General features: G+C 40.8%; 1 protein-coding gene across 3 annotated transcripts in view; it reads right to left on the reverse strand.

Moving 5' to 3' along the window:
• Positions 1–17,539, reverse strand: part of LOC140728033 (phosphorylase b kinase regulatory subunit alpha, liver isoform-like) — a 153,280-nt gene that overhangs the window by 55,240 nt on the left and 80,501 nt on the right. For all 3 annotated transcript variants that reach the window (XM_073046147.1, XM_073046148.1, XM_073046146.1), the window contains exons 21-22: positions 17,358–17,446; positions 9,450–9,586 (exon numbers count right to left, since the gene is read on the reverse strand). In XM_073046147.1, the coding sequence (XP_072902248.1) occupies positions 9,450–9,586; positions 17,358–17,446 (226 nt within the window). The remainder of the gene's footprint in view (positions 1–9,449; positions 9,587–17,357; positions 17,447–17,539) is intronic.

Raw genomic sequence — 17,539 nt, forward strand, 5'->3', positions numbered from 1 at the left:
TGGCAGCAGGATTAGAGCACCAAATAGGTAAATGATTCCAGGCCAAGATTTTGTATAATAGATTGCTGAAAATTTGTCGCAAAGATGTTGATCAATATAACAATGCTAAAACAGTGGGAAAATTGGTTGTGAAAGTGGAGTGTATTACTCTGATAGAAAGGAAGGGAGTTAGGGGGGTAGTGTATGGTATTTGGTCTGGCATGACTGAAAAGAAAATTTTAGACAATATTAAAGCTGGTCGAGTGATTGAAGCCAAGTGATTAAAATTGAGAAAAAGAGGTGATTGGGATTCTCCTGTCCTACTGGTTTTTGCAGGCGATGTTCTTCCAACTAGAGTCTATCTTGGGAGCAACACACAAAATGCTGGTGGAACACAGCAGGCCAGGCAGCACCTATGGAGAAGCGCTGTCGACATTTCGGGCCGAGACCCTTCATCAGGACTAACTGAAAGGAAAGATAGTAAGAGATTTGAAAGTAGGAGGGGGAGGGGAAAAAGCAAAATGATAGAAGACCAGAGGGGGATGGGGTGAAGCTGAGAGCCAGAAAGGTGATTGGCAAAAGGGATACAGAGCTAGAGAAGGGAAAGGATGCCTAGGGAGAAAGAAAGGGGGAGGGGAGCACCAGAGGGAGATGGAGAACAGGCAGAGTGATGGGCAGAGAGAGAAAGAAAAAAAGGGAGGGAAAAAAAACCTAAATATATCAGGGATGGGGTTAGAAGGGGAGGAGGGGCATTAACAGAAGTTAGAGAAGTCAATGTTCATGCCATCAGGTTGGAGGCTACCCAGATGGAATATAAGGTGTTGTTCCTCCAACCTGAGTGTGGCTTCATCTTGACAGTAGAGGAGGCCATGGTTAGACATATCAGAATGGGAATGGGACGTGGAATTAAAATGTGTGGCCACTGGGAGATCCTGCTTTCTCTGGCAGACCAAACATAGGTGTTCAGCGACACAGTCTCCCAGTCTGTGTCGGGTCTCACCAATATATAAAAGGCCACACCGGGAGCACCAGTCACAGTATACCACACCAGCCGACTCACAGGTGAAGTGTCGCCTCACCTGGAAGGACTGTCTGGGGCCCTGAATGGTGGTGAGGGAGGAAGTGTAAGGGCAGGTGTAGCACTTGTTCCGCTTACAAGGATAAGTGCCAGGAGGGAGATCGGTGGGTAAGGATGGGGGGGACAAGTGGACAAGGGAGTTGCGTAGGGAGCGATCCCTGTGGAAAGCAGAAGGGGGGGGGGGGAGGGAAAGACGTGCTTGGTAGTGGGATCCCGTTGAAGGTGGCGGAAGTTGTGGTCGGCGGATGGAGTGAAGGCAGATGTGCAGATCTCTCCCATTTCCTGCACATTTGCAACCAAAAGGTTGGATATGATAAAACTAGTTGTTGGAGCTGCAGAGAGAGTCCTTGATAGGAAACAAGTTTTACTGGGAAAATTACATGAGTATATGACAGACAAACAATCACTGAATACTTCCCAGTTGTTGGGGTCAGAGGGATGGGGGAGCTTTATGTGGATGAAGAGGCTGATAGTTAGTATTTGGATGTTTTTGATATTACAATGGAATGCAAGAAGTTTAATTGCAAATGGTCAATTTAAAAGGTTTATTGGAACTTTTAAAGATAAGCCTGATTTGATCTCTATACAGGAGACATGGTTAAAGCCTCGTTTAGATTTTGTGATCCCTGGGTATGATAGTTTGAGAGCTGACAGAATGGGTAAATCTGGTGGAGGGTGTGCAACTTTCATAAAAACAGGACTTCAGTTTAGAAGACTTGATTTTAAATCTAACCTTGAAATTGTGGCTGTGGAGGTTTGGAGCTCTCGTGGTCAAACAACTTTGATTAACTTCTATAATCCATGTAATATGATGATGTTATCAGATTTTGATGGAATTATGAATAAGGTAAGAACCCCAGTAATCTGGGTTGGAAATTTCAATGCCCATAATCCTATGTGGGGTAGTGAAAGTAAAGATAGTAATGGAGCGGTGGTAGAGGAGTTTCTAGATAAATACAACATGGTACTTCTAAACGACGGAAGGCCTACAAGATTTAATATTGTAAAGAATACTTGCAGTCACTTAGACTTATCAATCACTTCCTCAAACTTAGCCAGGATTGGGGAATGGGATGTTATGGACAGGTACACACTAGGAAGTGATCACTATCCTATATTGTGTAAATTAGGTAGAAATTTGATAGTAGAAGTTGAGGATAGGGCTGCTAGGTATAATTTTTAATTGGCTCGGTGGATGAGTACCAGGAGAAAGCTGTGGATATAATAGAAGAGATTGATAGTGAGGGCTTCATAGACGAGTGGAATGAATCCCTCTGTTCTATAATTCATAAAGTTGCTCAGTTGACTATTCCGCCACGGAATGTTCCTAAGGCTTGAGCATTAGTTCCATGGTGGAATAAAAATTGTGATATAGCAGTAAGAAACAGAAATAGAGCTTACAGGAAATTAAGAAAGTACCCAGAGTTAGATAATGTTATGGAGTATAAAAAGGAAAGAGCAGTAGCAAGGAGAGTATTTAAAAATGCAAAGAGGGATAGTTGGAGAAGATTTTGTGGAACCCTGGACCCTGAGACATCTATAAAGCAGCTATGGATGATCATTCACAGAATGTCAGGGATGTATAGAAAACCATCTATCCCAGCTTTGCTGGAAGGAGATAATGAAGCTGTAACCAACAAGGAAAAGGCTGATATGTTTGTAGAGGTGTTCCAAGCATTACACAGTTCTGGAGAGTGAGGTGATTTGAGAAAGGAAATTATGTTAAAGGAAAGTTGGAAATTGGACAGGAGCTTGGATGATAACAGCTCCATGAATTTGTTTTTCTCCCTTCAGGAATTGCAGGAAGCTGTCCAATCAGGTTCAAACACTTCTCCTGGTAGAGATGGACTGTGTTATGAATTGCTTAAGCATTTTGATGACTCTGTATTAATAGATATGCTAGCTTTGTTTAATTCAGTGTGGAAAGAAGGAAAATTGCCAGTAGAATGGAAACATGTGGTGGTAGTTCCAGTTTTAAAGCCAGGTAAAGACGCATCTAGTCCTAGTTCGTATCGGCCTATAGCTTTAACATCAGTGCTTTGTAAAACTATGGAACGATTGGTCGCCAACAGACTTGTTTATTTTTTTAGAAAATAAGGGGCATTTTGCTGCCTATCAAAATTGTTTTAGAACTGGAAGATCAACAATGGATTCTGTTGCCCTTTTAAATCATGATATTAAAAAGGCATTTCAAAATAGAGAAGTAATGGTAACTGTGATATTGAAAGAGCATGTGACTCACTATGGAAGGATGGTTTATTAATTAAACTCTATGATGTGGGAATTAGAGATAGAATGTTTAACTGGATCAAAGATTTTCTTGTAAGAATAAGTGGATCAAGCTCCAAGTCAGTTAAAATAGATAATGGTACTCCTCAAGGAAGCGTCATTAGTCCTGTTCTTTTTTAATTTCATGATAAACAATATCTTTGAGCAGGTAGTGACAGGATTTGGCAAATTGTTGTTTGCAGATGATGGTGCAATCAGGAAAAGAGGAAGAAACGTCAAGTATATATCAAAGCAGGTACAAAAGGCTTTAAGATCAGTTAAAAACTGGGCAAACAAATGGGGTTTCAGGATTTCTGCTTCAGTCCAAATATATGATTTTTGGCTTTAGAAGAAAGATTCCTGATTGTGAATTGTGTCTATATGATTCTCCATTAGAAAGAGTCAAGGTATTCAAGTTTTTAAGTGTCTGGTTTGATGAAAGACTTACTTTGGAGGTTCATATAGATAAAACAATTGGAAAGTGTGAGGAAGTTTTAAATGGTATGAGAAGTATTGCTGGATGTGACTGGGGAGCAGGGCGGGAAACTATGTACTTAATATATCTAGCTATGATTAGATCAGTAATTGATTATGGTTGTATTGCTTATGGTTCTGCTGCTATGGCAGTGCTTGAAAAATTAGACACTGTGCAGTCCAAAGCACTTAGACTCTGCTGTGAAGCTTTCAGAACAACATCAGTCCCTGCATTATGTGTGGAGATGGGAGAAGCACCTCTACATTTAAGATGAGTTAAGTTGAGCCTGCAGTATTGGGCAAAACTAAATAGCTTCAATCACAGCTGTCCATCAAAATGTCTTTTGCAGGAGACGTCGAAGCGCCAAAGTAAAATTAAAAGATACCCATTTTTAGATTTGGTTAATATCTGAGCTGTGAAATTTAAACTGATTGAGGAAGACATAGCTGACCAAATTTGCTTGCCACTCATTCCTTTTTGGCTTTTGCCATTTGCCAGAACCAGAAGTAGACCTATTCCTCCTTTTTCAGCTTCAAGGAAGCAGAGCAATTTCAGCAGCATCGATCATAAATGAATACTTAAATAATAAATGGGGATCTTATCTGAAGATTTTTACTGATGGCTCAGTGGACCCAGAGAGCAGTAAGGCAGGATTTGGGACGTACGTTTCTCAACTTGGAGTTGAGATTGGTCACCGGGTTTCAGATGGTGTTTCTGTCTTTACAACAGAATTATTAGCAATCCTTTGGGCCTTATGGTGGATAGAAGACTCTCGACCATGTAGGGTTATCATCTGTTTGGATTCTGCGGCTGCCTTAGAGGCCATAAAAAGGAATAAATCAAAGGCTCGTCCTGTCATAGTTATCGAGATTCTCTTAGTTTTGTTTAGAGTAGGGAAGATGGGTTGTGAAGTTATATTTACATGGATACCTGGTCATGCTGGGGTGGAGGGAAATGAAATTGTGGATGGCATTGCAAAGTCTTCCTTACAGAGCGGGCAAGTAGGAATTAGAATACCCCTAGGTACAGCAGAACTGAGAAGTAGGATAAAAAAAGGCATAGAGAAGAAATGGCAAGAGGATTGGAAAAATGAATGAAAGGGAAGGCATTTCTTTCCTAGTCACCCTCTAGTTAAAAAGGTCTCAGACTGTTACTCTTTAAATCATAGAGATATGGTGAAATTAACAAGACTTAGGTTGGGGCATTGTGGATTAACTATTACTTAAAGATAATAGGAAAACATCCAACTGGGTTATGTGACTGCGATAGTCCAGAGACAGTTCAGCATGTTTTGCTGAGTTGTAATCGATATAAAATTGAAAGAAGAATATTGTTCAAGAGGCTGTCTGATTTAAGTGTATTTTGTTTTTCTATTAAATCTTTGTTTGGCCACCAAGAGAACCACCATCTGATTGAAAAGTTTATTATTCTGTTTCTACATGCAACTAGTTTCTATTTGAGAATCTGAGTTTCTTGAAATTCTGTAATTGATTGTACATCCTGCGGAGGGCAGTAATACCCCATGATGCATCTAAACCGCTGGAAGTAGAAGAAGAAACCATGTCCCAACAATCAGCAGCCATTAGGCTAAGCAGCTGCCTAACACTCTGAAAATTAAAATAAATTATTCCCACAGAGCAGGAGAAGGCTATAAGAAGATAGCAAAGCATTTTCAGGTAGCCGTTTCCTCAGTTCGTAATGTAATTAAGAAATGGCAGTTAACAAGAACGGTGGAGGTCAAGTTGCGGTCTGGAAGACCAAGAAAACTTACTGAGAGAACTACTTGTAGGAGTGCAAATCAAACCTCCCCAATTTAGCAGACTCTGGAGTGGTGGTGCACTGTTCTACTGTGCAGCGACAGCTGCACAAATATGACCTTCATGGAAGAGTCATCAGAAGAAAACCTTTCCTGCATCCTCACCACAAAATTCAGCATCAGAAGTTTGCAAAGGAACATCTAAACAAGCCTGATGCATTTTGGAAACAAGTCCTGTGGACTGGTGAAGTTAAAATAAAACTTTTTGGCTGCAATGAGCAAAGGTATGTTTGGAGAAAAAAGGGTGCAGAATCTCACGAAAAGAACACCTCTCCAACTGTTAAGCATGGGGGTGGATCGATCATGCTTTGGGCTTGTGTTGCAGCCAGTAACACGGGGAACATTTCACTGGTAGAGGGAAGAATTAATTCAATTAAATACCAGAAAATTCTGGAAGCAAACATCACACTGTAAAAAAGCTGAAGATGAAAAGAGGATGGCTTCTACAACAGGATAATGATCCCAAACACACCTCAAAATCCACAATGGACTACCTCAAAAGGCGCAAGCTGAAGGTTTTGCCATGGTCCTCACAGTCCCCCGACCTAAACATCATCAAAAGTCTGTGGATAGACCTCAAAAGAGCAGTGTATACAAGACGGCCCAAGAAACTCACAGAACTAGAAGCCTTTTGTAAGGAAGAATGGGTGAAAATCCCCCAAACAAGAATTAAAAGACTCTTAGCTGGCTACAGAAAGCGTTTACAAGCTGTGATACTTGCCAAAGGGGGTGTTACTAAGTACTGACCATGCAGGGTGCCCAAACTTTTGCTTTGGGCCCTTTTCCTTTTTTGTTATTTTGAAACTGTAAAAGATGAAAATAAAAAAGTAATCTTGCTTAAAATATTAAAGAAATGTGTAAACTTTAACTTTATGCCTTTTGGAAATCAGGTCATCTTTTACTCACTTAGCTTTTCACAGTAACAGAAATTTTGACCAGGGGTGCCCAAACTTTTGTATGCCTCTGCATGCATCATTTTCTTTATGAAAAGAAGTAAGTTGTAAATCACATGAAAGGCAAAACACATTAAGGTTTTGAGAGTAATTGAACACAGCACAGAACAGGCCTTTTGCCCCATGATATTGTAGCAACCTTTTCATCTACCCTAAGATCAATTTAACCCTTCCCTCTACAAAGCTGTTCATGTTTCTTTCATCCACCTGCCCATCTACGAGTCTCTGAAAAATCCCTACCTGCTTCTACCACCACCCCGGCAGCACATTTCACGTGCCCACCATTCTCTGTAAAAACCTTACCTCTGACATCCCTCCTATACCTTCCTCCAGTCAGTCACTTTAAAATTATGCCATTTCTACCTTGGGAAAACTAGCTGGCTATACACTCTAGTCAAGCCTCTTATACACCTTATCGATTCACCTCTCATCATCCTTCACTCTAAAGAGAAAAGACCTAATTCACTGGACGTATATAAGCTATCAAGAGGCATAGATCGAATAGTGTTCTTCAACCTCACTTCCTTTTATTGGTCTTTGCCAAGTGCCTAATAACCCAAATAATTTCAAGCTCTACAGAAAGTCCTGACAGGCCTCTTTGGAACACCAGTACAAAATTAATTGCAAGGTCAAAAAAATTCCATGTTATGTAAGCAACCTAGTATGGGAGAGAGGGAAAATTGGAAAGGATTCACATGGGCTTTATTTATAAGGAGAGATTGAATATGCCAGGACTTTTTTCCCCTAGAGCATAAGAGGCTGAGGATTTCCCTTATATAAGTTCATAAAATCATCTGGGACAAAGATAAAATGAAAAGTGACAGTCCTTACCCGGGTAGGTGAGTCTAAAACTCAAGGTGAGAGGCGGGAGACCGAAAGGGGATTTGATGGCCAGTATTTGGTGGGTGTATGGAATGAGATGTCAGAGGAAGCTGCAGAGACAGATACAATTCAACATTTGGACAGGTGCATGAATAGAGAAGGTGTAGAGGGATATGGACCAAATGTCAGCAAATGGGACTAGCTCAGATAGACAACTTGCTTGGCATGGGACAGCTAGTTTAAAGGGCCTGATTTTGTGCGTGTATCTATGCCAAAAGCACAAACTACTTTCTTGCTCCTCATAGAGCTGAATACTCTGTTCTTTGCTTCCAACAGCTCAGTTTGCATCTGAAGACCATAAGCTGTGCTTCGACTTTTTATTCTCGATGACCTCTCAGATGAAATGTTAGCGTCACACTCACATTGCTGAGTCAGTCATATTAAGTGTAACTAAGCAATGTTTATTTATTGAAGACTTTTCCATAGATGTAACCTCTCCCAGCTGCCACTGCGCACTTCCTTCCTTCATCCATCATTAATCATTCTCGAGAGCAACACCCTCAAAATGCTGTGTCAGGCAGAATCAATGCTCCAGGCTGAGACCCTCATCAGGACTGGAAAGGAAGGCCAACAGAGGACAGATTAGAAGCTGGGGAGAGAAGGAGTACAAACTGACAGCTGATTATTCAGGAGTCCACTATTAAAGATGAGATTTTAGGGTATGTGGAAACACATGATAAAATAGGCCAAAGTTTCTTTAAGGGGAGATCTTGCCTGACAAACCTGTCGGAATTCTTTGAAGAAATAACAAAGGATAGATAAAGGAGAATCAGTGGATGTTGTTTACTTGGATTTTCAGAAGGCCTTTGACAAGGTGCCGCACATGAGGTTGCTTAACAAGGTAAGAGCCCATGGTACTTCAGAAAAGATACTAGCATTGGTAGAAGACTGGCTGATTAACAGAAGGCAAAGACTGAGAATAAAGGAATCATAAGCATAATATGATTAGGAATAGTCAGTATGGCTTTGTGAAAGGCAGGTCATGCTTTACGAGCCTGTTTGAATTTTTTGAGGATATGACTAAATACGTTGATGAAGGTAGAGCAGTAGATGTAGTGTATATGGATAACACTTCTGTGAAGTTATGGGACACCTTGTTGAATGTAAATTCAAGAAGTTGTTTAGGAAAATGTACCAAACACAGAAAATGATTTGTATGGGGAATTACGTCTACAGTGGTATCCTGGGTAGGGAAGATGTTTAAGGAAAATAATGAATTATTTTAAATCAGAAGGCCAGCCACGTCTCGTCAACACTGACTTTCAAATTATGACTGATTACTCATCGAAAAATTGCTCATGCATGCAATTGGGATGCGACAATATTAAAGAGAGAGTCAAGTCTTGGTGCAACTTGCTTTACACAGTTCCAGCAAGTGAGAGGCAAATGAGGGCCATGCTGCTGAAATGTTGTTTGACTACAAGAGCTGGGACGTCAGGTCACATTGGTTAAGCTGTACTTGGAGTACCATTCACAGCTTCATTTACCCTACAACAGGAAGGATGTGATTAAGTCCAGAGAGGACTGACAAGGATGTTCTCTGGATTGGAGGTTTTGAGTTAGCAAGAGAGAGTGGACAGGCTGAAAGGTAATGTGATAGATGTTTATAAAACAATGGAGAGCCAGAGTCTGTTTCCCTTGTATAAAAGTGGAGAACATAAGCATAAGGTGAGCGGAAGGAGGCTTAAACTTTTCACAAAGAGGGAATTCGGAACCTGGAATGAACTACCAAGTGCTAGAGGCAGAAACAGCTTTTATGAGGCTCTGGACAACTACTTGAATAATAGAGACAAAGAGGAATATGGAATTAATGCAGGCACGTGGGGTTAGTATAGGTAGTCACGATGGTTGGTATAGATATCATGTACAGACGACTATGACTTAAATTGGTTACTGCTTTTCAAAAAAACTTAGTAAGAACCACCATGGAAGTGTGGTGTAGGATTGAACAAAGAAAGATATTTAAATTGCTCAGAACATTTCCGGAGTTTCACTTACTTAATGACATGCAGGATGTAGAGTATATCTGCCTGGTCTTGTAGTGTGATGCATTCTTTCAACTGTTCAACCAATAACGCAAAGTCAGTATCCCCATGGGCATCCTTGGGCAAGCTGAGATCCACACGATGATCCGTCTTAGTGAGAAAAAAGGAACTGTGGTTATTTTTTGTCCACATTAATTTGCACGTTGCTAAATTCATAAAGGCTCATTATTATCATAGAATTAAAACATTAGAAATCTCAATCTGTACTTGCTTTTCAAATACACAATCCACTTTTTGAAAAAACCTCTCGTAACTCTTTGAGGGTACAAAGCTACACTATAGACTCATAGGGCAGAGTTCTTCCAGCAGATCGTTGCTTTATATTTCTGCACCTGCAGTCTCTTGAGTTCAAGAGAAAGCTCACATTTAATTTCCACAAACTGCTGATGGTTTTGTCTTGCACTTTGTGTCTGTCCACTTGATACCATTTAGTGTACGTAAAGAAGGAATGCTGCAATCATACAACATGCTCACATTTGCAGTACTGATCCAGGTGCTGATATACCCCATAGACAAATTGTTCAGCCATCAATAACACCATTAGAAGCTTTTAGGGGAGAGAGCAATTAGATTTACAGTAGAGAAACTAATTATTAAACAGGAATACTGGAGGAATTTCAGAAACAGAATTGGGTTTAATATCACTGGCATATGTGGCAAAATTTGTTGTTTTGTGGCAGCAATACATTACTACAAATTACAATAAGTATATATAAAAATAAATTCAATAAGTAATACAAAAAGAGAGGAAAAATACTGAGGAAGTTCATAATCCATTCAGAAATCTGATGGTGAAGGGGAAGAAGCTGTCCCTGAAACATTGAGTGTGTGTCTTCAGGCTCCTGTAGCTCCTCCACGCTGGTAGCAATGGGAAGAGGATGATGGGGGTCCTTAATGATGGATGCCGCCTTGTTCGAGACATCGCCTTTTGAAGGTGTCCTGGATGCTGGGGAGGCTAGTGCCCAAGATGGAGCTGGCAGAGTTTACAACTTATTGCAGCTTTCTCTGATCCTGTGCAGTGACCCCTCCATACTAGATGGTGATGCAACCAGTTAGAATGCTCTCCACAGTACATAAGCAGGAATTTGCCAGTGTCTTTGGTGACGAACCAACCCTCCTCAAACTCCTGATGAAATACAAGCACTGTTGTGCCTTCTTTGTAATTGCATCGATATGTTGGGCTCAGGATTGATCCTTGGGAACTTGAAACTGCTCACTGTGCAGCTGCCTGAGTGCAACAACCTTGCACATCAGTAGGACCAGGGAATAGATTGTGGACTTCAGCAAGGGGAAGTCAGGAGAGTAGCAGTCCTCCTTGAGGGGTCACTTCAGCTTCCTGGGCAACAACATTCCAGTGGCCTCTCAAAGCATGCACCAGTGGCTGGACTTCATTGCTATGTCACCAAAGACTCTTGCAGATTTCTATGTACAGTGGAAATCATTCTGACTGGCTGTATCTCAGTCCAGTATGGAGGCTCCAAAGGGCAGAATAGAAAGAGGGTTGTAGACTCAGCCACTTCAGCTGACGCTTCACAGTACAGGCGACCAGGGTTCAATTCCCACCGCTGCCTGTAAGGAGTTTGTACGTTCTTCCCATGACCACGTGGGTTTCCTCCCACAGACCAAAGATGTACTGGGTTGGTAGTTTATTTGGTCATTGCCCCATGATTAGGCTGGGCAGCGTGCCTTGAAGGGTGTATTTTGTGCTGTATCTGAATCGACCATTAAATGGCAGATAAAGGAAGGAGCAATTCCTTCAGCTCACACTGAACAGCACCAGTGAGTGATCATGTTTTAGTTAGTTATGTGTTTGGTAAGCACGACCAAGCAACAACTTGGCTGACATTACCTACCTCCCCAGGAAAGGAGGTCATACTGTCTGCTCCCACTTCCACTGGGTAGAAAATACTTGAAAACATGCACCAACTGACTCAAGGTCAGCTTCTACCCTGCTGTTATCAGTCTATTGAATAGTGCAGTGATGGTAAATTCTTCATTTCCCAATCTACCTAGTTGTAACCCTTGCACAATACTGTCTCCCTGCACTGCACCTTCCCTTTAACTGTAACACTTTGTTTTGCATTGTGCTATTGCTTTTCGTATTACCCAGATGTAATGCTTTGACGTTATTTGTATGGATGTCATAAAAAACAATAGTTTTCACTCTATCTTGTTGCACATCACAATAATAAACTGATTATCAAGAAGCAAATTTAGTACACATTTATGACCATAAGACATAGCAGAAGAATTAGGCTATTTGGCCCATCGAATCTGCTCTGCCATTTATTCATGACTGATCCATTTTTCCTCTCATTCCTAGTCTATCTACCTTCTTCCCATATCCCTGCATGCCCTGATCAATTGAGGGTCTATCAACTTCTGTCTGAAATATACATAAAGACTTGGCTTCCACAGCTGCCTGAGGCAAAGAATTCCACAGATTCACCACTCTCTGGCTAAAGAAATTCCTCCTCATCTCTGGTCTAAAAGGACACCCCTCGATCCTGAGGCAGTGTCCTCTGGTCTCAGACTCTCCCACCATAGAAAACATCCTCTCCACATCCACTCTATCAAGGCCTTTCACCATTCGATAGGTTTCAATGAGGTCAACCCTTATTCTTTTGAATTCTAGTGAATACAGGCCCAGAGTCATCAAAATACTTTTCATACGACAAGCCAGTCAATCATTTTTGTGAACCTCCTTTGAACCCTCTCCAGTTTGAGCACATCCCTTCTTAGATAAGGGACCAAAACTGCTCACAATACTCCAAGTGAGGTCTCACCAGTGCTATATAAAGTCTCAACATTACATCCTTTATTTTATATTCTAGTCCTCCTGAAATGTATGTTAACATTGCATTTGTTTTCCTCACCACAGACTCAACCTGCAAATTAACCTGTAGGGAATACTGCACAAGGACACCCACGTCCCTCTTGTATTTTCTGTCCAGTTAAAAAATAGTCTACCCTTTTATTTCTTCTACCAAAGTGAATGACCATACACTTTCTGACACTGTAATCCATCTGCCTTTTCTTTGTCCACTCTCCTATTGAAGTGCTTCCAGCCATTGAGTATAAGAAGTGCTTCTGAACCTCTCTACTTCCTCAAAAGTACCTGCCCCTCCATCAATCTTTGTATCATCCTCAAAATTTGCAACAAAGCCATCAATTCTATGACCCAAGTCATTGACATATAATGTACAAATGTAAAAAGAAGCGGTCGCAACACAGACCCCTGTAAAACATCACTAGTTACTGGCAGCCAACCAGAAAAGGCTCCTTTTATTGCCACTCTTTGCCTCCTGGCAATTAGCCAATGTTCTAGCCACACTGGTATCTTTCCTGTTAAACCATGGGCTCTTAAGTTGTTAAGCAGCCTCATGTGTGACACCTTGTCAAAGGCCTTCTGAAAATCCAAGTACCCATCAACTGATTCTGCTTTATCTAGCCTGCTTGTTATTTCTTCAAAGAGTTCCACTAGATTTGTCAGGCAAGATTTTCCCTTGAGGAAATGCATGCCTACTATGGCCTATTTTGTCATGTGCCTCCATGTACTCCAAAAACATATCCTTAACAATCAATTTCAAACCTTCCCAACCACTGAGGTCAGACAAACTTACCTATAACATCCTTTCTTCTGCCTCTCTCCCTTCTTTTTGCAATTTTCCAGTCTTCTGGAACCATTCCAGAATCTAGTGATTCTTGAAAGTCCATTACTAATGCCTCCACAATCTCTTCAGCCAGCTCTTTCAGAATTCTGGAGTGTACACCATCTGCTCCAAGTAATTTATCTACCTTCATACCTTTCAGTTTCCCAAGAACCTTCTCCCTCGTAATAGCAACTTCACACACTTCTGACCCCTGACAGCTGGAACTTCCACCATACTGCTAGTGTCTTCCACAGTGAAGATTGATGTAAAATACTTATTCAATTCTTCCGCCATTTCCTTGACCCCATTACTATCTCTCCAACATCATCTTCCAGTGGTTCGATATCCAAATTTGTCTTTCTTTTCCACTTCATGTATCTCAAGAAACTTTGGTATCCTCTTTAATATTAATGGCTGAATTACTTTTGAATTCTGTTTTCGTCTTCTTAATGACTTCTGTTACCTTCTGTTGGTTTTTTTAAAGCTTCCCAATCCTCTAATTTCTCACTATATTTTGCTCTATTATATGCCCTCTCTTTGGCTTTTATTTAATTTCCCTTGTTAGCCATGGTTGTATCATCTTTCTTCGTCTTTGGCCTGTATCTTCTGAATTGTTTCCAGAAATTCCAGCCATTGCTGTTGTGCCATCATCCCTGCCGGTGTTCTTTTCTAATCAATTCTGGTCAACTCCTCTCTCATGTCTCTGTAATGCTCTTTAATCATTGATCATGTGGATAGTCAGAGGCTTTTTCCCAGGGCTGAAATGGCTAACATGAGAGGACACAGTTTTAAGGTGCTTGGAAGTAGATACAGAGGAGATGTCAGGGGTAAGTTTTTACACAGAGAGTGGTGAGTGCATGGAATGGGCAGCCAGCAACAGTGGTGGAGGCGGATACGATAAGGTCTTTTAAGAGATAGGTTCTTGGTTAGGTACATGAAGCTTAGAAAAATAGAGGGCTATGTGTAACCTTAGGTAATTTCTAAGTAAGTACCTATTCAGCACAGCATTGTGGGCCAAAGGGCCTGTATTGTGCTGTAGGTTTTTTTATATTTCTATGTTTCTAATCCCGTAATACTGATACACCTGACTTTAGCTTCTCCTTCTCAAATTTCAGGGTGAGTTCAATCAAATTATGATCACTTTCCTTTTAAGCACTTTTATCTGAAGCTCTCTAATCAATTCCAGTTCATTGTACAACACCTAATCCAGAAGAGCTGATCCTCTAGTGGGCTCAACCATGAGCTGCTCTTAAAAGCCATCTCACAGGCATTCTAGAAATTCCCACTCTTGGGATCCAGCACCAACCTGATTTTCCCAATCTACCTACATATTAAAATCCACGACTACTGTAATATTGCCCTCTCAGCCTCAATCTCCTGCCTTCTCCCCATATCCCTTCAAGCCCTGACTAATCAAGAACCTATCAATCTCTGCCTTAAATATACCCAATGACTTGGCCTCCACAGCTGCCTTGCAATGAATTCCTTAGGTTCACCACTCACTGGCTAAAGAAATTCCTCCTCATCTCAGTTCCAAATGACATCCCTCTATACCAGGGGTAGGCAACCTTAAACACAAATTATTTTCTAGCATGCGTTATTCATTAATTTGAGGCAATACATAACTAGATGTATTTAAATGGATATAATTCCCATATTTCAAGGTTCTTATGGCATTTATCTTGCCCATCGTCTGCTCATTAATACGTGATCCGGCCCACAGAGGCAAAAAGGTTGCTGACCCCTGCTCTATATTGAGGCCGTGGCCTCTGGTTTTAGACTACCCCACCACAGGAAACATCCTCTCCACATCCACTCTATAGAGGCCTTTCAGCATTCAATAGTTTTCAATGATGACACCCCTCATTCTTCTGAATTCAAGTGAATACAGGCCCAGAGCCATCAAACACTCCTCATATGACAAGCCTTTCAATTCTGGAATAATTTTTGTAAAGCTTTCCAGTGTCAGCACATCCTTTCCAAGATAAGGGCTCCAAAACTGCTCACAATACTTGAAATGAGGCCTCACTCGTACTTTATAAAACCTTAACTTTAAATCCTTGCTTTTATATTCTAGTCCTCTCAAAATGAATGCTAACATCACATTTGCCACTAACTCAAACTGCAAATTAAACTTTAAGGAATCCTGCATGAGAATTACAAAACTCCTTTTGCACCTCGAATTTTTGAATTTCCTGACCTTTTGGAAAATATTTAATGCTTTTATTTCTTCTACCAAAATGCATGGCCATACATCTCCAAACACTGTATTCCATTTTAAGGAAACCACGTTGACTTTGGCCTATTTTACCACGTGCCTCTAAGTACCCCAAAACCATATCCTTAACAATCAGCTCCAACATCTTCCCAACCACTGAGGTCAGACTAACTGGCCTAAAGTTTCCTTTCTTCTGCCTCTCTCCCTTCTTGAAGAGTGGAGTGACATTTGCAATTTTCCAGTCTACCGGAACCATCCCAGAATCCACTGATTCTTGAAAGATCATTACTAACGCCACCACAATCTCTTCAGCCATCTCTTTCAGAACTCTGGTCCAGGTAGTCACCTTCAGATATTTCAGTTTCCCAAGAACCTTCTCCCTAGTAACGGTGACTTCACTCACTTCTGCCCCCTGACACTCTCAAACTTCCAGCATACTGCTAGTGTCTTCCAAAGTGAAGATTAATGCAAAATACTTATTCAGTTCATCTGTCATTTCCTTGTTCCCCATTACTACCTCTCTACCATCATTTTCAATCAGTCCAATATCTACTCTCATCTCTCCTTTACATTTTATATATCTAAAGAAACACGATATTCTGTTTAATATCATTGGCTAGGTTACCATTGTATTCCATTTTTTCCTTCTTTATGACTTTTTTTTTAGTTACCTTCTGTTGGTTTTTAAAGCTTCCCAATTCTCTAACTTCCCATTATCTTTTGCTCTATGGCTGTTACGTTGGCTTTCACATCTCTTGTCACTTCTCATGGTTGCATCAAACTAGAATACTTCTTCATTGGGACGTATCAATCCTGTGCCTTCTGAATTGCTCCCAGAAACTCCAGCCATTGTTGCTCTGCCGTCATTCCTGCTAGTGTTCCCTTTGAATCAATTTTGGCCAGCTCCTCTGTCATGCCTCTGTAATTCCCTTTACCCCACGGCAATACTGATACATCTGACTTTAGCTTCTCCTTCTCAAATTGCAGGGTGAATTCTATCATATTATGAATACTGTCCTCTAAGGGTTCCTTTACCTTAAGCTCTCTAATCAATTCTGGTTCATAGCACAACATCCAATCTAGAAAAGCTGATTCCCAGTGGGCTCTACCACAAGCTGCTCTAAAAATCCATCTTGTAGGTATCCAACAATTTCCCCCTCTTAGGATCTGGCATCATCCTGATTTTCCCAATTTACCTGCATATTGAAAACCCCCATGACTATTCTACCATTGCCTTTTTGATATGCATTCTCTATCTACCGTCGTCATTTGTAGACCACATTTTTGCTACTGTAGAGGTCTGTATATAACTTCCAGCAGGGTCTTTTTACTCTTGCAGTTCCTTAGCTCTACCCACAACGATTCTACGTCTTCCAATCCTATAACACCTCTTTCTAAAGCCTTGATTTCATTTTTTACCAACAGAGCCACCTCACCCCTCTGCCTGTACTTTTGATACAATGTGTCTCTTTGAACATTAAGCTCCCAGCTCTAATCTTCTTTCAGCCACAATTCAGTGATGCCCACAACGTCATACGTGCCAATCTGCAACTTTGCTACAAATTCATCTACCTTATTCCATATACTGTGTGTATTCAAATATAACACCTTCAGTCGTTTTTCATCACCTTTTCTGATTTTGTCCTAGAATATACCACTAAAGAAGTAGTGGTAGAAACTCAATAGCATCGTAACAGTTTGGGGAGTATACAATGGGACAATGGGAGCAGGATAATTGGGAAAGATCTTTGAGGTAGAAGCATGCAGTGGGCTGAATGATCAGCTTTATGTTGCACCTTTTATGGTTTTCCAAGCAGTCTGGAGCAGTGATACACTGACTGTTGGATAATATATTTGGGATTCTGCAGCAACCACTAACAACGTACATATATGCATTCAATGATTTCTCTCACCTACGAGTTTATATATAAAACGATTCTGTCCCAATAACGTGCATCAAAGAAGAACTGAAATATTTTGGAGAACTAACCTTCACCATTTGTGAATTTGGAACTTCCAGCAAATTCAGAGTCTTCCGATGAGTAACTGGAACTTTCATGGGTAGGTACATGGAACAACCTTTAACAAAACACAAGGTGTGCATCACAGTAACTTTAATAACCACATAGGCTGTTATATCAGGCATATTAATCTCTGAGAATGAAGGGCATC

Source organism: Hemitrygon akajei, chromosome 5 (genome assembly GCF_048418815.1).
Source record: "Hemitrygon akajei chromosome 5, sHemAka1.3, whole genome shotgun sequence".
In the NCBI taxonomy this organism is placed as follows: domain Eukaryota; kingdom Metazoa; phylum Chordata; class Chondrichthyes; order Myliobatiformes; family Dasyatidae; genus Hemitrygon; species Hemitrygon akajei.